Genomic DNA, 25,635 nt, shown 5'->3' on the forward strand with positions numbered 1-25,635 from the left:
ACTTGGAAGCCTTGCAACTACTCTGTTGTACCAAGATTTATTACCTGGCTATTACAGAAACAATGTTATTGAAACAGTTAACAAGCAGAAGTAGTTTCTGGGAAGCATCTCTCAGGAGTTAAGTTGATTGCCTCTCTTCAAAAGTAGTACCTGTGTGTACAGATGGTACCTGGCTCCCACTGCTGTTAGATGGGCTGGTGCCATCCAGGCATTCTGAGTCGCATCCTGCTGCTGTTATGACTTGAGTAGCATCAGGCGTTGCTTCAGCAGAGCTCCCGTTCGCATACTGAACCCTCTCAAATAGTATCAGTAACTCGCAGTGCCTGGTCTGAGGGAAGAGATCCACAGCCACTGCTTTAACGGGACGGAAGGAGGCTCCTTTGACTCTGTTGGAAGGGGCCCGGCAGAGGCTTCACAGGAAAGGGAAAGAAAGGGGAGGAAGAACTGGATTGACATTTCAGTACACTGTTAGTCACTGCTGCTCTTCTAAGGAAGGGTTTCTTCCCCAAGCCTCAACTCCATGATAGGGTTATTCACCACCCCTACTATTTGCGTATTGGGTAACACAGTTTCACGCTTGCTGTGTAGCAGCTGTCAGCTGTTTCTGGTGAAAGGTAGCCTCAATGAATATGGCTTAAAAATAAAAATCCAATGATGGTCCCCCTTCCCAAGAAGCACATATTTTTCTTCTCACTGCATTTACTTAGTTAACTTAATGCAAGAAATACTCACTCCATGAAGTTATTCATCGCAGCTCTGGGATTGCAGGATACATAGATAAGCTTCTTCAGATGTTCAGCTCTTCTAATGGCAAGAATTACCTTGGAATCTAGATGACCAAAACCAAGACAGCTGTTTACTAGTTCTGTGAGCATCAAAGGGCTCACAGAAAAAATCCAGGTTATACTCCAGCATGAACAAAGCTGCTGCAATACCTGGTTGCTTCAAGCTATGCCTGAAGCCTCCCACTTAATTTATTCCATTGGTGCTTGCTTAGGTTCACCACCAATTAGGAGAAGGTAAACTTACGCAGTCCTGCTCGTGGTGGATCTACAATAGTAATCAGGTTCTGAGGAGCTAATACGTTAATTAGGGAAGGAACGATATCTTCAGCTTTTCCACAATGAAATTCAATATTATTCAGTTCTATAGAAAAAGGAAAGATGTTATCAGAGTACTTGTCTAGTCAAAGCATCTTTCAGTATGCTCAAATTGGATATTAAGTTCTGGTGCCTTATAAACTACAAATTGTTTAGTCTACCCTGACATCAGTGTAACTTAAACAATCACTGGTACTTCAGATCATTTAAACAACAGTAACTTGAGCATCTTCCATTATCTGAACTAAAGCAAAACCCCACGAAAAATAGCTACTGTTCATGTTTTACTTACGAGGGTAACTGTGGATTCACCTCACTTTTACAGTGAAATGTTTTATTTTTGGAGGAAAAAAAAAAGCTAGCTGTTAGTCAACAGGAAAATTGATCTCAGATTAACATGGTGTTTGTTTTCAAGAGATTAAATGTTTAACGTGGACAAGATTACTACTGACAACGTGTAATTCCAAGCACTTAGATAACAAAGAGGAACCAGCTATATGACTACTACATTTCTTAACAAAGAAAGATCTTAGTTTTAGCTTAACTAACCATTAATCTGGGCATTCACTTTGGCATCCTGCACAGCTTCTTGGCAGAGCTCAATTCCAATCACTTTCTTTACTTTCTATAGAAACAAGGGAAAAAGATCCGCCTGTAGTATGTAAACGTAACCATTATTCCTAGCATCAGCAATGAACTACTATACAAACACTGACTAGTACCTGGTCAGAGAATTACTGCCTGGCAGCCAGAAAAAGGGCTGAGAAGGGACCTGTGCAAATAAAGAGGGACGTTTTAGACTGAAATTGTGGGACGAACACCATTTATCCCAACCTATTTGTGACATGCTCCAGTTATGCTGGTGTCTTTTTTTTTTTTTTGGGCCAGACTTCCTTGTATGGTCTAGCAAGCTCCACTCTAAAAATGATGCAAGAAAGGTTGGTTATTCATTAGTTAGGTGGATAGATTCTAGTAAATTTTGGCTATCCTACAGAACTACTGCCTCTTTTGACTGAATTAGTTTCAAAATAATTTAGGCTGTTCAATACAAGGGTGAGCTTTCCTAATGATTTAACAGCTGCAGGCAGTTTAATTAGAAATTAATTGAAAAAATTAAAATATAATGTGTTTTGTATCAAGTATTTTCTTTCATAGTAAGCGCAACTAAAGATCTAAGTCTGTTAAAAGTAGATTACATCCAGGAAGAGCAGTTACTCGCTCACCTTTGCCAAGGAAATCCCAATAGTCCCTGTACCACAGCAGATGTCGAGTACAGTGCTCTCTTGGCTCAGCTGCGCCCACTCCCTAATGGTGGTGTACAAAACTTCTGCGGCTTGTGTGTTTACCTGTGAAATTACGTGTCAGATAGGTCTACTTCTTCATCAACAGTAAATGTGTTTTAATGAGGCTTAGGACAAGTGTTCTTCTTCTTGTTTCTAAGAAACAAGTCAACTTCACATGTAAGTTAAAATCACATATAACTGACCTACACCAGCACATATTAAGAGATTGAAGTCTCACTCAATTCCCTCTGAAAAGTAATGTTTTGTTATCTATGTTCTAGTAAAAACATAACTTGTTCTACAGTACCTAAAAAATAAGTTTGGAAGTTAGAGGAGACAAGAAACAAAATAATTAAGCCAAATGCTAAGCAATAAAGTGAAATCCGGACTTTAAAAATAGTTCCTCTCCTCGAATAGGAAGTACTAAAGATTCCGAACCAGGAGAACCATGACGATACACTCAGCAAGCTTTATTTTAACCTTATTTGCAATACTGCTTTAAAGTAAATGCTGTAATTACACATTATGGTTAAGGAAGCAGTGTATAATAAGCTTTCTAAATCAGTGCCTCTAGAGCAAGCGTATTCTTTGTCTTAAACAGCAAGCAAAGCACGCTGTGGAAAAAAAAGTCTATAATCTATAGCAAATAATAGAAAAATACAGTTTAGCTTCCATGTATTTATGATGCCAAGTGATAACTTATTCCTTCCTATTTCAATACTTTCCATTTCAATGATACAGGCTACCTGCTGTGGCTTTAAAGCGTTGGAAAGGAAGAATTAAGTTTTGGAAAAACAAACAGAAATTAGTACCACAAAGATTCCTGAACTACACATTGCATGTTCTGTATACATAAGGCTGCTGTTCAACAGGAGGCAAATGATACTGAACTAATAAAAAGAAAAAAGTTGTTTTCAACATGCCCCCATCAAGTTTACACTCATTCACTGTTTTTACAGCCAAGCATAATATTCAAAGGTATTTAACCACACCAAATATATAAAAGATTAAATCTCTAGGTGTATAGTATCTTGTTACACAGCATTAGCCAAGCTTAAGGGCATTAATGCAAATCCAGTTAAATTAGTAACTTTATGTCATCCTTACTTGAAAAAATGCATGAGGAGAAATTCTAAATTTTAGGCCAAGAAGTTCTTCATATATATACTTATCGCCAGCCACATGCTCCAAAGGCAAGTCTTCCAGATTGGGAGATTTCCTGGGGGCGGCAAGGCACGGAAAGACAAAATAAAGAGAAAAAAGATGACAAACATGTTTGTTACAATTTTTACCAAAGTTGTAGACATCTTAAAAACCATAGTACTACATACTACGCAGTAATTTAGAGTGGGCCAACATTTATCATTTCCTTTTAGAGACCATCTTCTTGGCCTTTTTTTTCTTGCAGTGTACAATTGTTCCGTTGATGCAAACAGTAGGACCTACATTGTCTCTAGATGAAGATAGTGTGAGCCTTGTGCTCTGCAGAAGAGGATGGGGAGATTAAAAAAAATCACATAAAACAGGGAAGAAAGGAGGCAGAAGTTACTTGTTGATAATAAATATCCATCTACTGCAGTAAACACTCCTACAGCTTGACAGCCAGCAACAAGTAGTGGGATCACCCACTGAAACTCTACCTGCCTTTATCCACTAAACACTACAGAAGAACAGGAAATTTCAGGATTCTCTTGTGGAAAAGGTAAATAACTGTTCAACAAATCAGTAACGCTGCTGCTACTTTTATGAAACAGACAAAATAACGGTGTGGAAGTGCTACTTACTTTCCTGTTGGAAACACCAAAAATCCAGCCACCACCAAAAACCCGAAAGCACAGTCAACTCCCTCACCTTTGTCCTTCCTCCACAAAGTAAAGAGACGTAACGCCACTGCTCTTTCCCATCCCTTCTGTGAAGTATTGTGCCAGGGAGATTTTCAGGTCAGCTAGCTCTTCTTTACTTAATTTCTACAGGTTTCGTTTCAAAGAAGGAATAATAATCATCTTAGTGACTTAAAGATATGACTTTGTGTATGCCTTCTATAAGCATATTGAGTACTTGTTCATTTGCATGTATCAGACTAGTCTAAATATAAGAGTAGTAATGCAAGGTAAACTACACCAAGTAATTATTCTATTTCTCTTTTGCATGCACTATTCATAAAATCAAATTTGTATCATTTTAAAGCTCTGTGTCTGAGCTGCAGGTTATAGATCAAATTAAATACCTGAGGATTAAAATAAACAATTGCCATAATGTGGCCATTCCTGCTGGTACGGACTGTGAGCTGTTTCCAGTGACCTTCATAGGTTTCTGGGCTGTAAACTGAGTAAGGAGTTGACCTGCAAATTTCAGAAGCTCAGTTAACTAACAGAGAACTATTTTTTTGCATCACATTCAATAGTTTATTGAAACAAAAGCAGTTCATCATGCAAACTGATGAAAAAATGTTAAGTACAGAGGCTACACAGATTTGTCAAGTAATGAATGACTTCCACATCCTAATTAAGAAAAAAGAGAGACTGATGAATAGATCCTATCTCCTAGTGCAAGATAACCTGTCCCTACTTCTCACAATCCTCTTATCCATTTTAACCCATCCAAAATTATAGATAGGATATAGGTAGCTTCTCTCCACATTCAGACAATGACACAACTTTTTATAATGCCTTCATTGGCTTCTGTGCTTCACACCAAGTTCAAACTTTCCATCTTTGTGATTCTTCAGAGGTTTCCATTTTTGAGGATTTAATTCCGTTTAAAGAAACCATTCCTTTTTCTAAAAAGTATGGTTGCTTAAATTTACAACTTTTTTTTTATTCCTTGTTGTAGGATGATTCTTCTCTTCATCCAAGGAAGCAACTGGCTTTTGTTATTCAAATTCCTCTTTTAAAAAGCCTTTTTCTGAGTAGGTATTTACAGTTAGCGGAAGAAGTTCTCAAATAACAAACACTTTTTATTGTAGACTTGTACATCTCATTGCTTGCAATAAAGCTGTGTTTGGTTGGTATCTGTCCCTCTATCTCAGAATAGCTGAGCAAGAGCAAGGGAAAAATACCCAGTGGCACAAGATGTAAACATCAAAGAATTGCTGAAAATTGAGACTGGTCTATCTTGGGTCTTAAAGCTCAGAACAAACACTAAGCTTTTCATAGTATTTAATTTTATAAATATTTTTGAGTAAGATAGCAAAACCTTTACAGATAACTCATTTTACTTATGCTCACCTTATGTAGTCTTGGAAAGCTTTTACTACTTTTTTGGCAATAGCAGGAATGTGAATAGTATCAAATGGCTCCACTACAGCACATGTACCACCCTTATATTTGCCAAGACGACAACCCACAGTTTTGTCTTCATGATTTACACCAATCCCAATCAAGAATTCACATTTGTTGCGATATTCAGTCTAGATTTAAAATAAAGTTATGTAAGACATTTACATAGCACTTATTTGTACATGCCAAGTTTCTCCTCAAACAACCCTCACATAGTTAAATGTATTTACAAATGGACACAGGACATTTAGTTCATATGGAAGATATTTGTGGATTTTGATGTGAGAACTAACAGCAATAATGAAAAAGTATTAGTAAGTCTTGTTATTTAAAGAGCAAAATATTGCCTTTTTTGAAGAATGTTTGTATTAGCTGACAATACGAACTTGTAGGGACAGCATATTAATTTTCCAGTTAGAACATTCCGTTAATTGTAACTATTCTTCTGCTTCCTGTAAATATTTCCGCACAGTATTTATGTGAGAGACAACAACGTCTAAAATTCATCATTCATTACCAGAAGTTGTGAAATACTCAGTTTGCCCACTGTCTCTTAAGACCAAATAACTGATTTAACCCTAAACTCATTAACTCCATTCCATACCTTACCTCGGATTACGTTACCTGTAATGGTGATGCTTTCACTCCCTCTACTGGGCAACACAATTTATTATACTTCTGCTTCTGCAGGAACAACCAAGGTAATAAAGCTCTGTTGTTGTTTCCTATTTCCCTGCCCAAATCAGAAACAAAAATTGTAAAGTACACATTTAGAAAAACTCAAGTTAACAGCTGTACAAGACAGGTTCTTTTTTTTTTTTAATAGGGCATAAAAAAGTCTCAGATTATCAGATGAATAGTATTTCTTCCACAAGAATTTTTTAACAGGGAAACCCCCTCCAACTTTGTAAGAGCTGTAACCTGAAAAAAGAAGAGGTAAATGTAGTTATACAGGTATGTACTAGATTTATCAATGTACCCATGCATGAAAAGAATGCCAATTTTAAGGCAAGAGATAGAAGTGATACTTTGATCTACAAAGACCAGGCATAAAAATCTGAGGGGATTTGTAAAGAGGAAATCCTAATAGTAATTTACTATCTCTACAGATTGATCACCTCTTAGATCATTTGACAGTGTCAATATTTTTTAAAGGGTACAAACATCCTTCTGCTTAGGCCTATGGGACAACAGATCTTAAAACAACGCACCTTCCTTTAGCAATCTTTGAGGCTGACCAAGAACAGCAATAGCAAGTTTTGTCAGCTGGAGCAGTTTTTAGGTTCAGCATCACAGCTCATGTTTGATTTACTTTCTCAGGGGATTTGGGTTTTGACCTACCTCTAACTTACTTAATTTTAGAGATAACAATTTGTGCAGATTTAGCTATATCCCACCATAAGGTCAAGTCTTGTAAACATTACAGTAGCTTTACCAACAGGAATTACTTTGTCAGCTTCTGCAGCACTTGTTCACATTCCTGCTTCTTCTTGGCCAGCTGCTCTTCGTAGGGCACGTTCCAAAGCGGGGTCACGACATCCGCTATTTGCTTGCTCAGAGGCTCCTCTCCGTTGCCCTTGGAGGGAGCCGGCCGCTTCACCTCTCCCTGCTCCGTCTCCTCTTCTTTCTTCCTTTTTTTTGCAATCGGGTCAGCTTTTGGCTTGGCAAGCCTGACGCTCAGGTGCCGGCTCTTCCACAAAACCCCGTGGAGGACTTTCATGGCCTTGTCCCTCTCCTCCTCGCTCTTAAACGTCACGAACGCAAACGTCTGCTTCCCGAAAAGTTTTATCTTATGAGGATTGAGTCCGTATTTGGCAAGGAACTTTTTCACGTCATTAAACCCGATGTATTTAGGAAGGTTTTGTATTTCTACTTTATAGATCTCGGAGGTAAACAAGTCTCCCTTGATGTACCTGTACACGTCGGGGCAGGCTGCGGGGCTCTCCGCGGGGTCACCCCCGCCTCCACCGGCCTTGCTCTCTACTTCAACCCCGTCTTTACCCTCCGGCACAGGAGCCGCGACGTGACCAGGGTCGCACCGATCGCTTTCCTCCTCCATGCTCCCGCCAGCCCCGCGGCCGCACACACCGGCACCGGCCTCCCCTCAGCCCGGACACCAGGTCAACCCCGGCCCCGCGTGCTCCGCGCGGACCTCACGCTTCCTCGTGCCGGGCTCCTGGGGGTGGGGCTGTGGCGTCACCCACAGACCGTTGCAAAAGGGTGGAGGGGAGGAAGAGGCGATTTTTATTTTTAAACGTCTGCCCCTTACTGCTACCGTTCCTCGCGTGTGGGGTCAGCCGCGTCACGTAAAAAGAGTAATAAAAGCGACTAAAATATTGCCCCTCTCCGTCACGCACGTAGCCGCCATCTTGGGTCGGGACGCGGAGTGGCCCCCGCCATGCCGCGAGGGCTGATGGGAAGCGCCTCGGGAACAGCGCAACAGAAAGGAAAAAAAAAAAAAAAAAAAGCTTCGCCGGGAGCGGGAGGCGCCCGGGGCAGGGATCAGCGCCGCGAGACGGGGATCGGCGCCGCAGACCGGTACCGGTGCGGCGGGTGCTGTTTCTGCGCCGGGTCCCCGCCAGCCGCGGCGCGCCGGGGGCGGGGCGGGAGCGCAGGGCTGAGGGAAAGTGGGTGTTTCCCATCGAGCCTTGCGGCAGCAGCGGCGCGGGCTGCGGGAATGAGGTAAAGGCGGGAGGGGCGGGGGCGCGCGGCAGGAAGCTCGGTGGCCAGGCGGCAACGGCGAGCGGAGCGAGCCCGGCCCCATGGCGGACACTAAGGTGAGGGGAGCGGGCGCGCTCCTGCGGGCCGAGGCGCCGGGAAGGCCTGGGGCTGAGGGGGGAGGCGAGGGGGGGGGGGGGGGAAAGAGGCAGCAGCGCGGGCCGCGGTGGGGGGGGGGAGTAACGGAAACAGGTGGGGCCCGGCTGAGGCGGAGGGCCGGGGGGAGAGGGCCTCAGCGCCTGTGGGGTGCGGGACGAGAGGCGGCTATAGGAGCCGAAGGGCTTAGGCGGGCGGGGACGCCGAGGTCAAGCAAGGCCCGGGGCTGGGAAGGACGGGCTCTGGGCCTTGTCGGAGGACAGGGGGAGGCAGCGCCGCCTCGTCCCCGCCTGGCTCCGCGCGGCGGGGCTGCGCTGGGGGTGCGCGGCCGTTCCTGGCGGCTCGGGCACGTGCGTCTCCCGGGGCCCGTCCCTTGGCGCAGCCGAGCGTGGGAGGCCGAGGCGGTCCGCGCCCGCCCGGCCCGGCCTGCGCCCGCGGCGTCCCTTCCCCAGCGTGAGGAAGCCCGAGCCTCTCGTAGGCGCCGCGGCTTCGTCTGCGACTCGGGCGCTTTTGAGCGATCCCTTCCCCCGTTTCCCTCCTTTCTTCTCCTTCCTCTCTTCCGCCCCTCCCCCCGCCCGGCTGACACCCTTCGTGCCACGGCCTGGCGAAAGGAGTAGCCCCGCGTGCTTTATATCGCGGCAGGGCGGGATCTTACCGTGATAACGGGATCTGCTTTTCCTCACATGTGGCAACTATGAATTATGCGTTTCTTACGGCTCCTGTAATTAATTGGTCAGACGCAGAGCGGATGATGAATTACGATACGGGATGTGCTACTTACTACTGCAGGAGACAATATATAAAAGTTTGGCCAGTATTTCTCTTCCTGTTTCTTGAAAACAGATGTGACTAAATGTCTTTCTTGCTTTTTTTCTTGCATACTGGAACACTGGGAGCATAAAACTAATGATGGCTGGTGTGATGTTGTTGACATAACCAGAGTTTATTTTGCAAGATTTCTTACCTTACTCCCCCTTGCCCCCCCCTTTTTTTAATTATTTAGTAAGAAGAGATTACTTCATTTCAGTTGTTTTATGCCTATGTGGTGTGTACCTGATCTGTAAAGGATATACTAAATAGAGTCTGTTAGAGTGGACTCTTTCATCTGTAAAGTGAAAATAAGACTTGTGTCTTTTATGTATAGACTGTTTTTCCTTTCTCTCTTATTCAAACAACAACCAACCCCCCCCCCCCCCCCCCAAATTAGTTCCCTTGACCCAAGATAGCTGTTTGTGGCCTCATTAAACTTGCAGAGGAATCTCCCTTCTAGGCTTCTCTACTGAATGCTTTTTAGCAGTGCATATGTATGAAGTATTAGAAATGTTTATCACTTGCTTACTAGTCACATACTAAAAACAGTTCTTAAGTTTAATGAGTGATACAGCAAATTCCTGAATAACTAAATAGAAAGTGCTATTTTGGCCATTTTCCTGTAACCTACAGTTCCCCAAAGAGCTTTAAAGCAAAAAACCTGAAATTATTTTGTGAGTGTTGCAGCTGTGCTTCAAAAATACTTTTGGTTGTGGGCAATTCTCATATATAAGACTAGAATAATGAACTTCTGTTTGTAATGTCCCCCTTAAGCTGGGGTAGGTGGTTGCTTTGGTGTTGTGGTTTTTTTTTTTTTTATCCATTAATGATAGGTCATTAGCTACTAAGAAATAGTAGTGCTATAGTACCATAAAATACATTATATAGGAAAAATGTTTGAAGAAATTATTTTTCTATAATCAAGAGCTATTGCTCCAAGGCCAACCTTCTGCACAATTAATAAGAGTGGTAGGACTAAAACATCTAGCACTGCAAGGACACCTTTTTTTTTTTTTCCTTAGTATAACTGTATGTTGGCTTTAAAGCCATGTGTTTTCAGCTATAATAAATTTTCTTTATTGTTACAGGGTATTTCAGTTACTACAGTCTAATTGCTAAACAGTCATAAATGTTTTAATTTCAAACACAGGAATGAGTACTTCAGATTTTAAGTACATAGCAAATTTTGTGGTGTGGGGTGTTTTTTTTCCTCTCTCCAGGAAACACATGAGGAGCATGATACTTCTACTGAAAATGCAGATGATTCTAACCATGATCCTCAGTTTGAGCCCATAGTTTCCCTTCCTGAGCAAGAAATAAAAACTCTGGAAGAGGATGAGGAAGAACTCTTCAAGATGTAAGAATATCTCTGTATATTATCTACATGTTTATTAGGCTAAAACTTGAATGTGTTTATAAAAAACTAGATAACTTGTTAGGAATCTCTGTATGAAGTGGTAATCTAAGTTGGTTGGTATTTACTGTGGTGGCAGAGGTTGAGTGGGTGGATGATTGATAATAATGGTCCAAGAAACTGAAGTCTGGAACAATAGAAAGGACCTGATATTATGAATCTGGCTTTAGTGTTGTTTAGCCTAAAAGAAAACATTAACTTGGATAATAATTAGAGGTTTTAAATTGTGTGATCACAGTATAAAACAAGCATATACTATAAAACAGGTAAAACAACTTACATAGCATTGCTGCTCTGCATCCCCAGTTGTAAAGGGTGATGTTTAATATACGGAAACAATAAAAGCAATAGATGCAGTATGATATTGGGGCATTACCTATCTGTTGTCTTAAACATAGTTTTATCCTTAGGTTTGGCTTATTGTCAAATCAGGATAGCTTGCTTAAGATGTATGATCTGCCTGAAGAAACATGTAGGCTAAAGGTGTAAAAAGTGCTTTGAATTTGATCCATGATGCGTTTGCTTTACATAGGCTTAAAAAACCCTTTTATCACAGAAGGGTAGTGCCCATCTTGAAGAGAGAGTTGAGTTCTCCTTATACAGATTGTGGTAAAAACTAAAGCGATGGTCGGCTGACAAGTAGCATGGTGAGATCTCTGACCATTAGGCCTCTCTGCACGTGTGATGGAAAGAAGACATTTTTTACTGAAAAAGGAGAGGGGGAATAATTGTGTAAGTTTCAGTGCTCTGTAGGTTCATTTTTATGCCTACAAAGGGGTGAAGGAGGAAAGAAATAATTTTTTTTTTTTAATGCTGGTTGTTCTGATAGCTAAACTTGGGGGAATCACCTACTGAATGCCAGCTAGACTTGGAAGGAAGGACTTGGTTTGGAACAAAGTAGTTCATCTGCGTCAGAGCATGTATTAGAGTAGCTTGCTCCAACATCTGACACTTTCTCTTGAAGGACCCAGCTTACTACAAGTCCCTATGCCTTACTCTTCCATAGGAAAGTATATTTTTATATATATTCTGTAGTGAACAGGTGCTTCCTTTCCTATAGCAGTGTGTTAAACTCCTCACTAGCAGAGCTCAGATTTTCTCTTGGGTTAGTTTTGACTAATGTCCCAAACTACTCCTGTTTCTCTCTTGGCACACTGGCATCTTGGAAGATTAAGCAGTGATGTTTGAAGCAGGTACGTTGCACTGCAGTGCAGCACTGAGCTTCCTTTATTCCTGACTTAAGAATAGCAACAGCTAGGGTTTTGCAGTTAAAAGGAAGTGAGTGACTCTAGAGGGTGAGGCACTTTGTTAACAGTTGGTCAAACATTGGGCTTGGAATTATACAAGAGTCTTTACATAGCCTCAAGCTGCTCAATTTCTTGAATTAATAAATACTGTGGGTTAGATGTAGCAGTTGTATTCATTTTATATATATATAAAAAATGTATACATAAAAATGAACACAACAACTCTAGCTATGGCAAAACCTGTTAATTAGGTTAATTAATTTGAAAGGTTGCCTACACTAAATGTGTTTATCATCCCCCAAAAGTGTGTCCAGAACCTGTTGAATTTTAGTGTAGCTATTACATAATTCCTAACAGTTTGTTATTAAATTTGAATTTATCATGTCAGTTTCTAAATTTGTATGCTGCAGTAGAACAGGGAACCTTGCAAAAGGAATTGTTTTTTCTTGTGTGTGGCTTTTAAAAAAAACAACTGTACTGTTTAGTTGGGTGTGCTCTTTTGATAAATGTTTCTACATGCAGGCTTACTTCTTAAATTCTCTCTTCTTTAAGGCGAGCAAAACTATTCCGATTTGCATCTGAGAATGACCTTCCAGAATGGAAAGAACGAGGAACTGGTGATGTAAAACTGCTGAAACACAAGGAGAAGGGAACAATTCGCCTCCTCATGAGGAGGGATAAAACCCTAAAAATCTGTGCAAACCATTATAGTATGTTATATATTGCTATAGCTCTTATTTTTGTTTTTAAAAGATAAGCTTGTAGAATTGTACATTGTAGCTTAAGAGATCAGTGGCTTTTTAGTAGCAGCTAGAAAATTGCTGTGTGTCTTTAAACACGCATCAGATTTATATTAGACTGTAAATATAGTTGTCTCTTGTTCTGCACACAAGGCCACAAGCATCAAAAACATGAATGCTTACTTTTGTTAAGGGAAAGAAGCTGTAGTTGGTTTTGGTGATTGTCTGCAAGGCTAAGACTTAAAGTTGTGTTTTTTTTTTCCTTCAGACTCTGATAGTGTTCTAAAGACACTTTAAACACCCCCTCCAGAGCAATCACATAATGTCTGTTTGTCCCAGCTAAATTGTAATGATTAACAATGTAGAAAGCATAGGCCTTAATAGTGTTTAGTATAAGAAATAAATTTATACTGGCTTGTTTTCATAAAAGAATGAGGAATAAGCAATCATGTAATAATTTAGTACTTTAGGCTAAATGTCTGAATTGTTAGAAGCAATTGCTTAACCATCAGAAAACAGATACTGAGGTACTAAACTAATCTGTGGCTGCCTTTCTCTGCTTGTGAGAGAAACTGAAATGAATGTGGTATATTCAGCTAACCCGTTCAAAAAGAATGTGTATTGAGAGCTGATGGAGCAGGAGAGGTTTGTTCCTTTTATACACTGAATAAAAATAAACATAAAAGAGCAAGACAAGACTTGAAAGTCAATATAGCTAGCAAGAAGTAGACTGATTTGGTAATGCTTTGTTCCTTGCTTGCTTTGGTAATACTCAGGATTTTATATGAACAGTATATAGTACTCTGTGGAGTTAAACTACATTTAGATAACTTGAAATAATGTGTTTGAAGTAGCTTAATGCAAATCTGAAGTCAGAAGCAATAATGCTTGTTTTGTTTGGGTAGATCTCTTCAGAAAGTCACGCTATTCAGAGGAAACAGGTGTTCCTGTGTAGTAAATGAAATGGCAAATGTGAAAGCAGTGTAGTCACCAACCGATAAGAATAAACCTTTTGTTTAGGAAAATAAATGTTGCATATATGCATAACAGAATTGATAAATTTATAGTGGTTGTATCAAAATTTTTTGCTATAAAGACTGCTTTCAGTATGGATTTCTTTATTGAATTTATGCTGACTCACAGGCAGACAAAAGGACACTCTTCATTTTTGCAGAACATTAAATGAAACAAAATGTAATTTGATCTCTAAATTTAAAAAATGCAGGAAAGTGAGTAGACTTTTCAGATTTCTCCTGAACTAAACAAAGGACTCAGAGGTCAGGGAGAAAAAAAAAAGCCCTGCTTAAATTTTGCATGTGTGTAATGTAAAAAGTCTTAGAGTAGTGTGAGAAGTAACATTTTAGCTTCTCCATTCAGTCAGGTGACGTGATTATAGTATCTTGGAGGGAAAGGGCTCCATTTACTGGGAAGTAACAAATAGATTGAAAATATGCTGTATGTATCTTGCTGCACTGCAGAATTCTATAATACCTTGTAGTAGAGCTTTAAACTGATGGGAGAGAAATAAACCTGACTTGATGATTAATTGTAGGAATAATGCTTTTTAAAAACCAGTTTTCTATAGCGTGTAGTATTTTCAGTGTGCAAAAGAAGAATGAATGCTGTTTGTCTAGATGCCTTTTCCTCCTAAACCATTTGACTGTTCTTCAGAATTGTGCTTAGTGACTGCATGTCTTTTAGTATCACAGTCATCTGTTTTAAACAAGAATTGAATCAAACTCTGTTTCTTAACAATGGGGAATCTAGCATTCTTTTATACAGCAATGGTCTTGCATCATTTTATTTGAGAACATAAGGAAAAATATATATGGGCACCATTGTCTTCTATTTATCCAAAAGAAATTCTGTGTAAAGGGCTTTATGTAATCATCACAGTCAGTTGTCAATAAGATTTATGGAGGCTGGTGTGGAAAACATTTACTATTGTGTGTGTACATCTTTTAATGCTTTCTTTTCAGTCACACCCTTAATGGAGCTGAAGCCTAATGCTGGGAGCGACAGGGCATGGGTCTGGAACACGCATGCTGACTTTGCAGATGAAAGCCCCAAGCCTGAACTTCTGGCAATCCGATTTTTAAATGCAGAGAGTGAGTGGATTAGCACTGAACTTACACTGTATACTGTTATGTTACACTACATGTCTAAATGCTACTGTAAACCACTGTTGTAGATAGGCTGTATCTTACCACTGCATGGTAGTGTTAGCTAATTACTGCTTTAACTGAGTGAAGTCAGTTAATCACTTCACTGTATGTTTTGACAAACAGTGTAATAATTAGGTCTCCAGTAATATTTAGAGAGCTTTCTGCCCTAGGCACTTTTTTTAACTTAAGCCATTTCATGCAAGTGCAATGCCAATTAGAATAAAACTAAAAGCAGTAATACTATGAGGTAGAGATTAATACATGCAGCTTGCTTTAATTTTTCTCAGGTGCTCAGTTGTAGCTAAGATTACATTTTTGCATTAGAAGCAAGAAAATACTGACCTGAGATTTCTGGTCTATCTGTATTAGCAGAACATCTGGGTTTTATTTTTAATGAAGTATGTAGTATCTTCATTGTTTTGACTAAATGAAACACTTGGGGAAAAGTGCTAGTCAAGTCCAGCTATTGTACTAGTTGGTGGGTTTTTCTGGAGTGACTACGTTGGCTACCACAACACAAAGTAGATCTGTAATTACATGTGGAGCAGCTAGTAGGGCTGAATGAGTGTAGCTTTCCCAACTCTTAGGACTGAATCAAAGCTGTGCGGGGTTTTTTGAAAAAAAGAAGCAAAATGAAAGAGGAAAAATGTTGTTGCGTTTTCTGCTTTACCATTTGCCACACAAGTTTAGTGTGTTAGCCGCCTCTTCTTCCTACATGCTAGATGGCTAATAAAGTGGCTGTATATTTTAAAACTAGATGGATTTGCCTAGATTTGGGAGGCACTTAATATGTACATCTTGCTTCCTTTTCTTCAACATCGTATCATTTAGCCAAATAAATCTTTCTGATCTGCCTGCTTGGTGCTTGCTTCTTTCTTAATCAAGTATGAAATTAAAGGGTTTTGGTAACTATTTGCTAATCTTTGAGAAGTCTTTCCCTCTTTATAGTAGAGGTTGTTCAGCTTATTGAGTGTTTTGTCTTGAGGGAGTAGTCCTCTTTGCCTGTTTACCCTTTGCAGTACTGACTAAGCGGATGACAGGTGAACGGACATAAGTATGCCTTTCAATTATCTTTCCTTTTTGAGATGCTTGAAAAGGAATCAATACAAATACTTTCTGGACTAGTTTCACAGTGGCTTCTGAATTCCTGTGGGGCAACAGTGACCTCATGTGGTCAGTCAGACCAAGTTGGCATACCAAATTACCTTCTTTATAGTTCTGGTGTTAGATCAGCTTTTGTGTCTTGTTGCTTGTATTACTTGTGTAGAAGCATTATCGTAATTTGATCAACTGCTTGGAATGACTGTTAAATCAAGTGGTGGCTTAGAGCAAAACACAATGAAGGTTATGCTTCCTTAGCTATTGTAGTCAGGAATAGCTTGAGTCCAGGCCTTTGGGTATTGAATCTGAGTGCTGTACTAATGAAACAGGTTTACCTTCCATTCTTGATGCTAAGAACCCTAAGTTATAGTAAGATGTGGATGTCTTTTAGGGCATAATGTAGCTGGCAAGAATAGTAGTTCAAAGCTACTCTTCAGTCTTTTGCACGCAGATAGTTGTATTAGCTGTCTCTGACAACACATTCTTATTCCTGTAGGCTAGGGACAGCTGGGAGGTGCAGTAAGTACAAAACAGCTCCTTCTGGCATTACGTTTTAAATATTTTGCAAAATAAGCTGCTTTAATAGACTTGCTAAAGAAAATAAACTGCTTCTGCACAAAGATTTGATTCAAGAATTTTGCATAGCATCTTGTGTGATTTTTAAACTAGATTACTTTGAAGTGCCTACAAGTTATGTTTACACAAAACTTCCTGAGTATCTTTCCTCAAGACTGGAAGTATTCAATGTTGCAAGAAGGTAAAACTAATGAAAAAATGTTTTATCTTTACTGAAACAGATGCACAGAAATTCAAGGCAAAGTTTGAAGAATGCAGGAATGAAGTAGACAAGAGAGCAAAGAAAGGTAAGGTTAAAAGTCTAAGTGTAGTACCATGCCACTTTTTCTAGCTGCTTGAGTGGTTATGGATCCCTGGGGTATCTTTGTGTTTTAGCAGACTCACTCTGTACTGAACTGCAGTCTTCAGTTCAGGTGCTTTTTCTGTCTGCAAGAGTAATAGTTCACAGGAGTGACAATTGCCTTCTTTCTTGTAGAAGGCTGTTACAATTGCTGTTGGAACATTGCTTTTTTGGGAAGGCTACGAAAGAAGCATTTCTGGTTTATAGCACATGAATGGACTGTGAACACTGCAACCACAGTGATATTTCCTCCTTCCAGTTCCTATTCCCCAATTCCACAAATATATAATTATGCAAGTAGAATACTTAATTTTTATAGTTGTTAACTTGTGTGAAGTTGTAGCATTTCTTCACAGGTCTCTATTTAATAGATTAATGCACTGCCTCGTAGAATTGCGTACATGACAAGGTATCTCGCCATGTAAAACAAACACTTCCATCTTTCTAAAGTACAGATTACTAGTGGTCTGCAGTCATCACTCTTCAGGATATTTAGACTGGAATTTTTCAGTCTTAAGAACTTCCTGTTTTCCAGTTTGAAACTGGGGAACTTGACTTCTGGTTTTTTTTTGGGTAAGACAAGCAAGAAGCTAGGGACTTGAGCCATTTACTTGACTGGACACTGTATGGAATCTGTTACTGGTAGCAGCAAAACTGACCAAATGTTACATGTTTCTCAGTCACTATGGTTATGCCCTCATTTCGTGATTAAAATAGGCAAGTGGTATTTCTTGAATTCTGATGTCAGGGGTAATTATGAGAGGCAATTAAATGGCATGAATCACTCCAGTGCTCAGTGGAGATTTTCTTTTGTTCTTATTCTAAATACTAGCCGTCTCTCCCCACCCCCCCTCCACTTCTCTAGTCTTTCCCCTGTAACAGGAAAATCCATTACTGCATGTATGTAACTTTTTTCCTAATCAATCTCTTAGCAGGCACAGACAAAAATGATAGTGCTGATAAAGTTGCTGAAAAACTAGAAGAGCTTTCTGTAAAGGAAGAGAGCAAAGAATCTGAGAAGAAAGAGACCAAGGAAAAAACTGAAGAAAAGCAATAAATCATCCTGGGCCTTGCAGTTTTTTCTTTACTTTTTTCTTTCTTTCTTTCTTTTTCTTTTTTTTTATTTTTAATTTTTACAAGGGACTTTATAAGGAACTGAATTCAATGTTCAGGTTTTTTTCTAAGCTTTTGCCCTTTTGAAGATGTCTTCAGAAAATCCATTCCCCAGTCATGAAAATGTACTGTGCTAACTTTCTTTTCCATAGTGGAAACACTTATTTATAGTCATCCAAAAGAGTGAATAAAACAAACTTGAAAACAGCATCAGAGGACAGAACTGAGTTTTCTATATACTTTAAAGGCTTATGAATACACTTGTTTCATTGGGTGTTGAGATACATATCATCATACCTGTGGATTAACTAGGTTAACAGACTTTACCAACAGGGAAGATTAAGATTGCATACATGTTTCTTATATGGCTTCTAAAACTGTAGTCTAACAGACCTTTCACACTCTTTCTGCTGTGTGTTCCTGAGCAGGGAACGTGCCTGTGATTCTTGAAATGTGGCAGACTTCTGGAATCAGGCGATAGAGCGTACCTGGCACACTAGTAATGATGTTCCATCACACAGTGAAAATAAAGGTGGGGGAGAAAATGTATTATGTGAGACTTCAAAAGTATTTTCCTCTTAGAAAACAAAATCTGTGCCCCCCCATATGTTAATATTACAAATGCTTGACTTTAGCACAAAGCTGTTCTGTGGTCTCAGATCTTCCATGACGTGCTACTTGCTGACTGAAGGCAGTAGCAGCCTCTTCTACTAAGGTGTATACAAAGGAATTTTAACTGTTTGAGTACCTTACTATGAGATTACCCATGTCAGCGTATCATAAAAGTTGTACTCTAAAATTTATAAGCTTTTTTCCAAGGCTTTGGAGCTTGCGTTGTTTTTACAAATTGGAGGGGTTCTGAACTTTTAAGATGTGTGGTGGGAGGCTGTCTCTTCTGGGAGAGAGGTGGTCTGATGTTCACTTTGGAACAGTTAATTGTCTTGTACATGCTTGAGGGGCACTTTCTTTGCCACAGTGGACAAATTGATCAAATATCTTCCCTGCAAATGTTTTCTGTTTATCTGGTTTCAAGATAGTGCTAGAAAGTAGGAAAATAAACTATAGTAAGCAATAAAATCAACATGATTTTTAAGTCTGATTAATTGAATTCCGTTGTTAACCACTAATACAAGGATAGTGTTAGGATAGCAATGGAGTTCAGTACTACCATTTCCAAAATAGCTAAACTTTAAGACTGTATGACGTTAACATTGGATAGCAAGACCTTATCATCTCCATAAAGAGGCTTTCCAAGTAGGTAAGGCTCTGCAGTCTACTTGAGGAGAAAACTTTTTTTTAAAAAAAATTTTGTCTTTCTACTTAGTGCTGCCTTTTGATGCTGCAATGAACTAATCTTAAATCTGGAACTGTAATTAAGGTACTCACTTCATTCAAATAAATTCCTTTGGTGTGCATGTTTCCCTTCAAGTACAGCAGATATCAAAAGTCTGTTAATTAACAAAGATGGTTGAAAGGCAAAATAAAATGCTCTTTAGTGTTTCTGGTTTGGAAATAACAAGGCAAAGTTATTCTGAAGTACTTAACATTTGAATGTAAAAGACAAATCTTTATCCGTGAGTCACTGTACATTCTCTGATCTGATAATGTCAAACAGTGTGTCTAAATTGATAGAAATGACATTTAAAATTTTCAAAATAAATCTAAATTTTCATTTAAAGGATTTGCTTTTTATTTAAAGAACTCTTACTGGGAATGCATTTTTAGCCTGCAGGGGCAAAGTGATGAAAGCAGCAAAATGGGTGAGTTTGATTTCACTGTCAACATAGCACAGAAGAGGGGAGGAAACACTTGAATGACTTAATTTGTCTTAATCTTGGATATTGATGACTCCTGCTTAATTTTATTACCCTCTCTTCTTCCTCTCTTTACTTATTCTTGCATGCTTAAATAATTTCAAGACATTTCCATTCCTGATCAGGTTAACTGATTCATGTTTCTAGTTCGTGGATTACAACCATCCTTAATGCAAGTCTGCAATTTGAGTCAAGTTATGAGGGACCACTAAGTAAAATGATTTCCCTGGATAGCATTTGGCTGAAGAATGTCTTAGTCTTCTAAACTACAGGATGGTTAGTCAATGTTCTGGTCACTTTAGAAACCATAGGTGTGCTGTTGTACAAATTAAAAAGCAGTAAGTATTTTTAAAATTGATCTCAGTGAAATAAGGCTTTTTTTGTGTAAGTCATTCTAACGATAAACTTTCCTATATGTAACATAGACTACCAAGAGATGTCCTTGCAATGTTTTTGTAACTTCCTGTATACTGAGTATTCTAGAGTTCTAGCTGATGTATCTTGTCCTCCCTGCTCAGGTTACCAGGTATTCCTGCTTTCCCACCAGCCTCACTGTTAACAGGGTTACTGAGATGATGGAACCTGACCTGTCTTGTCCAGCAATAGAGAATCTTAAAATAACTTTGCTCAAAAATTGAAATAGCCCTTTGACAAAAAGGTAGGCTCATAGTACAAAAGTTTCTTCCTGAATTTGGGCAACTACTAAAATATGTAAGTTGCCTTATATGTGTTTCTGAAATGGCACTAACTTCAGTGTGATTTAAATGTCTGAACTCGTTTGAAGGTATTGTTTCATAGTAAAAAGAGATCATGCAGAAACTTCTAATTCATTGTTCAGACACAGTACAGAAATTGACTTAATCTTTAATTTCTGCACTTTATAGGGGTGTGTTGAGACTTAATTGGTCTCTAGAATCTGAGAGACAAATTGGATTCTAGGCTATTTTAACACCTGCAGTTGAATAGTAGTTACTTTCCTTTTTACTCCCAGTGAGGCAAAGTAACTCCTAGCATGTTTAAATGTAAACTAAAATAATGGGGAATATAGTTTTGTTAATGCAGCTGGCTAGAGAAGAAAGTCTTTTTAAGCACTTCTAACTTCAATAACAGTGTTACTGAGAATACAGCTGAATCTTACAGCAGGTACAAGTGATGTTTTTAAGGAGGTTTTAATCCATTTTCAGTAAAAATGGAAACTACAGTAGGATTAGTAAAGCATTGTCAGGTGCTGAAGTCTGCAATTTGTACAAATTGTGCTTGCTTCGAGTGCAGAAAGATGCTATATAGCCAGGCTTAATACCCCAGCCTTTGTTGGTACTAATAGCTTTGTGTACATAGAATTGGATGGATAAGTGTCTGAGGACACCTGAATGATGAATTTAAATTAGAAATGGTTAAATTTTGATGAGCATCAAAATAGTATTTTCTTCACAGGTAGTTAAGGTCTTAAAAAAATAGACTTAAGGGGTTTTTTATTATAAAAATTAATTCAAAATAGTTCTTTCTAAATCTGTGTTAAGTATTTTGAAGACTACACTAATAGGGGTGTTTTTTTTTCTCTGGGAATAAGCTTGTATTAGTGATACTAAATGTCTCATTCACAAGTTGCAAACACCCCAATTTGCTGTGTTTTAACACTGTAAATGATTATATTTTCCCTGTGTAATAAGGTAGCTTGTATCAAACACAAGTTCTCTGTGATACCAAAACTCAGAAAATTAAAATTCTTCTCAACACTGCAGACATGCGAATGTTGTGAATCTTTAGTTTTGATGCAACATGCTCAAGAAATACCTGTATGTAAAGGGCAAAACCATGAGTCTGAATAGTTTTTTCCATTTCGTTACTAAAAGGTCTTGGAACTTGTTTAAAAATTAGAAGGATTTAACTGAAAAATGAGGGATTAATTTGTATGTATACCTTCATCGTGGAAAGAACTGTGATAGGGCTGTGCAGAACAGGAGGAGGAGAGAGGTTTGAGGTATACCATCTCTTTTCTCACTTGGTATTTTGTGTAGAAGTCTGGGGAGGTACTTGGTTCAGTAAGCATCTGCAGCCTGAGCAGTACTTCCCTGCTTGTGAAGGAGTACCTGCAACCCAGACTGCTTGTACCAGTTAGGAGTATGGATTTCCCAGTCTGTCAGGTCCAGAAGGTGGATGCTGTGCTTTATGGCTAATGACGAGTCATGCTGAATTCTGACTTCCCACAACAGAAATGCTATGCTTCGTGCTGCTTCATCTCTCAATGCATTCCCTTGAATGACTTAATGGAAAAGTTTAATGTTACTAGAAACTTTTCTCTAAAGAAGAGACTGATTCAGAGTTCAGAAAATTCAACTTGATACCTTATTAATATTGAATTACAACTATTTGTGTAGAAATGGAGATTGTGGGGGTGATAACATTATAAACTGCCTTTTTAAAAATTTATTTCCTGTACAGATTGCCATTGGCTTTCAACACTGAGCACTTAAACAATGGTGTGGTTATTTAAAGAACTCAAACGTCTCTCCAACTAAGTCTCTGTAGCTGTCCTCATTTATGCCCTTCTGCTCCCAATACACCTGTCTGTTCAGGATGGTCCACCTTGTTTCTAGCAAGCTGTATTTTCTGAGGTGTCTATGGCAAGCTAGTGTCTTAATTTTGTTTAGCCAAACTAATTTCAAAGTGCTCTTAAATTGCTACGGTCTTGTCTATGTGTAAACTTGCACTAGTTTAGTCAAGTGAGGTGTGTATAAAAGATTTTTTTAAAAAATTTTGCTTTTTATGATTTATTTAGGATTTATTTTAAAGGTCTTCCTAGTTACATTTAGATGGAATTACTCTTTGAAATAGAAATAAGAGAAACTACCAGTCTTTCACGAACCTTAATTAAATCTCTGACAACATATCATTTTCAGAGTCAGGAGATAATGAAAACTAGCTGCAACACATCAGGATTATTTTGCTTGATGAAGAAAAGTTTGATGTAATCAGCTGTAGAGTGGATTGTACATGTAAGTGATTTCTCAGACTGTAGTTCATGTGAAAAGAAGTGCTCTCTCAAGTAAGCAGCTTGTGCAATTATATAATAAGGAAATAATTCTTCAAGTTGTGAAAACTGACAGTCACAGGTGCAAAAATATATTTGAGATTAATAGTTATTAGTATATACAGCTATTCATCAGATTTATGACTATTGGTGCATTTTTCCAATATGGAAATTTAAGTATGGAATATCTTTGTCCACTTGGGTCACATTAGACATTAACCATTGACTCAAGACCTGTTCATTTTTGAAAGACTTGTTTGTGTAACTAGTTTGCTACAGTCTCCTAGTGAAAATGCAGTCTACATTATCCATAAATAAATTACATTTGTAGAAATACTTTTTTAAAGTATGAATGGTGAAGCTAGGGTTTGTGGGGTATAGTTTGCCTGCTATGCTTTTAACCAATATAATGACAAATGTTTTAAGTACAAACCAGATGCTAGCACAATTCTGGATTACATGTTACGTACAGCAAACTTTATTTTGTGGAAGGTGTCTAACTACTGGAAGTATTTCATGAACTTAGAGTCTTAAACTTATTTTCAACTCAAGCTGGAGAAGTCCAGCTTGTTGTTATCAGTCTTGACTCTACAAACTTATATCAGCTGATTCACTGTATTGCAGATACTAACTGTTGTATCAAGATGTGCAATTTACTTACGAGTTAGCAGAGAAGCCAATGGTGTCAGAAGTTCTTGCCTATTCGTGTTGTGCTGGCTGTCTTCACTTCAAGTAGCTGAAGTATGTAGTTTTCTAATGCTTTTTTTCTGTAAAAGCAATTATAGCTATGTAAACATCAACAAAGATGGGTTGGACATTAAAATGACTGGATATTTTGCATTCTTTAGAGGATATTTCTCAAGACCATTCTACTTGGTACAATCAAAGTTTACATTGCTTCATATAAATAGCGCTTATCAGTTTTAATATTTTAATTTGTTTGCTGGTACATCACCCACTGTTGGCTTTCTGAGTTTCAGCAGCATCATTTAGAGTGATACTCCATCCCAGTGGAGGAGAATTACACTTTATTAATGGTTTTAAACAGGATAGTTGGTGAATCTTCAAAACTGTTCAGAGGCCCTCATTGTTCTAATGTAAGTAGTTCCTTGTGGGGATGGTCTGTAAATAAAGTAATCAAAATGTCATAATAAATGCAACTTGACATGCCCCATCACTGCAGTGATACAGGCGATGTGAGTACTGTTCGACGCAAATGCTATTCCATGGAAAATATCTATTGGCAGAATCTAGAAAATTATGTGGGATATCTGTTTAGCCTACTGAAAAGTCATTATTAGGCAATAATTTTTTGATATATCTAGTAACAAATGAACAACTAAACAAAAATTGTCATATTAAAATCCTAATGGGTAGCTTAATAGGCCTGGCTTGTATCTGGAACTGGCTAACGGAAAGTCCAAGCGAGGCTAGAACCATGCTGGACACGATGATGCAGATGTCCTCTGTACTGAGCACTGCAAGTTTGAGGGGAAAACAGCTTTTACTAAACACCTAATTGCTGATCCTTCAGGGTCCTGCTAGTGACCCTGAACAGTTCACAAGTCACCAGTACTATGTGGACTGGCAAATGCATTTCTTGTAGTAAGCAATTCCATTAACAAATGTAGAATTACTTATTTTAGTCATTGTTTAATGACAACAGTTAATATGAACTAGGAGTTAAATTGCCTAGTGACTGATAAAAGATTCCAGGGATTTTCTGTACTTCCAACTGTGCAAAATAATTTTCTTAACCATGTAGCTAAGATTTCTAGCTAACATTAGTGCCGTGATTTGATATGAAAATTGCATGGCAATCAAGATTTCTTGATGCTTGCTCTGTCACGAGTTTCATCTTAGCAGCTCTGAGAATGGTACCCTGGCATGTGGCTCTTGCACAGCTGCTGTGGTTGGCCCTTTCTCTTTTGGGGTAAAAACTCAGAGTAAAAATCTTGCAAAAAGACATGCAATTACTAGCCATATTCTGCCAGATTATTTTTAGATTGTTCTTTGTAGCTGTATTAGTTCCTTGGGTAGTCATTAAATCTCTTTCTAACTCATGCTGCCATTGCTGTTTACCTCAGTGCTGCCAAAATCTTCTGGCACGCTGATCAGGTAGTGTGAATCCAGAAACTACAGTCCTTGAAATAAAGGTGTTCCAGGAGAGTGACTCAGAGACATGCCTATTCAGCTTCAGTCAAGTCTTCCTCAGACGTCCTTACTGTTTGAATGGTAAAGTCATCTCATAGCTTTAAATACACTTGCCCTTTAATAGTGAGATTGAATGTTGTTCAGCAGTGCTTTATGCTGTCTTGAAAATAGACCATTTTCAAGAACTGCAACGCTAGTGGGAAGGAAATGAGGTGAACTGTGGGAATTGTTGGAGACCAAATTACAGAAATTTACTGCTTTTTCATAGGTTATCTGCAGTGTGCAGCAGAAAAAAAAAATCTCAAAACACAATTCTGTATAGCACTGTAGCCTTGTAACATGGAAATGCTGGTTCTGCATGACTGCACTGTTGCACAGCGAAAATGTCTTGATCCACAGGATGACTGTGCAGCGCAGCCCAGGTTTGCACAGTGATCTTTAAGATTAGTTGAGGTTTAGAGATGTACCTTTTTTTTGTTGATTTGAAAGCTACAGTTCTTTGTGCCCTGGTAGCACATACTTGCACTGTTATCTTTAGTGTCCCTCTTTCTATAAGAGTGTTGTATGACTGGGAGATTTTAAAAAAAAAAAGTTGTTTGCTGCTGAGCAACAGAACAGGAGTGGCTTGAAAGATTGGCCTTCTAAAGAGGGCTGT

The 25,635-nt window shown here is 38.9% G+C and overlaps 3 protein-coding genes and 1 non-coding gene across 5 annotated transcripts in view; 3 read left to right on the plus strand and 1 right to left on the minus strand.

Moving 5' to 3' along the window:
- Window positions 1-23: 23 nt before the first annotated feature.
- TRMT2A (tRNA methyltransferase 2 homolog A) lies at window positions 24-7,957 on the minus strand. Its single transcript, XM_054844313.1, has 11 exons — window positions 7,110-7,957; window positions 6,286-6,394; window positions 5,611-5,792; window positions 4,611-4,725; window positions 4,235-4,350; window positions 3,491-3,602; window positions 2,324-2,446; window positions 1,650-1,725; window positions 1,030-1,146; window positions 733-829; window positions 24-410 (listed from the first exon to the last, which is right to left on the minus strand). The coding sequence occupies exons 1-11, from the start codon at window positions 7,718-7,720 to the stop codon at window positions 119-121; spliced, it is 1,950 nt and encodes a 649-aa protein (XP_054700288.1). The 5' UTR covers window positions 7,721-7,957; the 3' UTR covers window positions 24-118.
- Window positions 7,958-8,300: 343 nt separating this feature from the next.
- Window positions 8,301-19,659, plus strand: RANBP1 (RAN binding protein 1). Of its 2 annotated transcripts, none has more exons than XM_054844314.1 (6): window positions 8,301-8,438; window positions 10,506-10,642; window positions 12,499-12,656; window positions 14,666-14,794; window positions 16,750-16,815; window positions 17,801-19,659. In XM_054844314.1, the coding sequence occupies exons 1-6, from the start codon at window positions 8,424-8,426 to the stop codon at window positions 17,923-17,925; spliced, it is 630 nt and encodes a 209-aa protein (XP_054700289.1). In that variant the 5' UTR covers window positions 8,301-8,423; the 3' UTR covers window positions 17,926-19,659. The 2 variants fall into 2 exon arrangements, with proteins under 2 accessions (XP_054700289.1, XP_054700290.1); XM_054844315.1 differs by lacking the exon at window positions 8,301-8,438 and adding an exon at window positions 9,197-9,280.
- LOC129214005 (small nucleolar RNA SNORA77) lies at window positions 16,903-17,035 on the plus strand. Its single transcript, XR_008579600.1, has one exon. It is a non-coding gene; the product is annotated as a small nucleolar RNA SNORA77 (small nucleolar RNA).
- A 140-nt stretch (window positions 19,660-19,799) lies between the features above and the next one.
- Window positions 19,800-25,635, plus strand: part of ZDHHC8 (zinc finger DHHC-type palmitoyltransferase 8) — a 127,838-nt gene continuing 122,002 nt past the window's right edge. Inside the window, exons 1-3 of the mRNA XM_054844312.1 lie at window positions 19,800-20,453; window positions 22,696-22,791; window positions 23,451-23,567. The gene's annotated coding sequence lies outside the window, so the exon portion shown is untranslated. The remainder of the gene's footprint in view (window positions 20,454-22,695; window positions 22,792-23,450; window positions 23,568-25,635) is intronic.

This window comes from Grus americana, chromosome 16, assembly GCF_028858705.1.
Source record: "Grus americana isolate bGruAme1 chromosome 16, bGruAme1.mat, whole genome shotgun sequence".
Lineage (NCBI taxonomy): Eukaryota > Metazoa > Chordata > Aves > Gruiformes > Gruidae > Grus > Grus americana.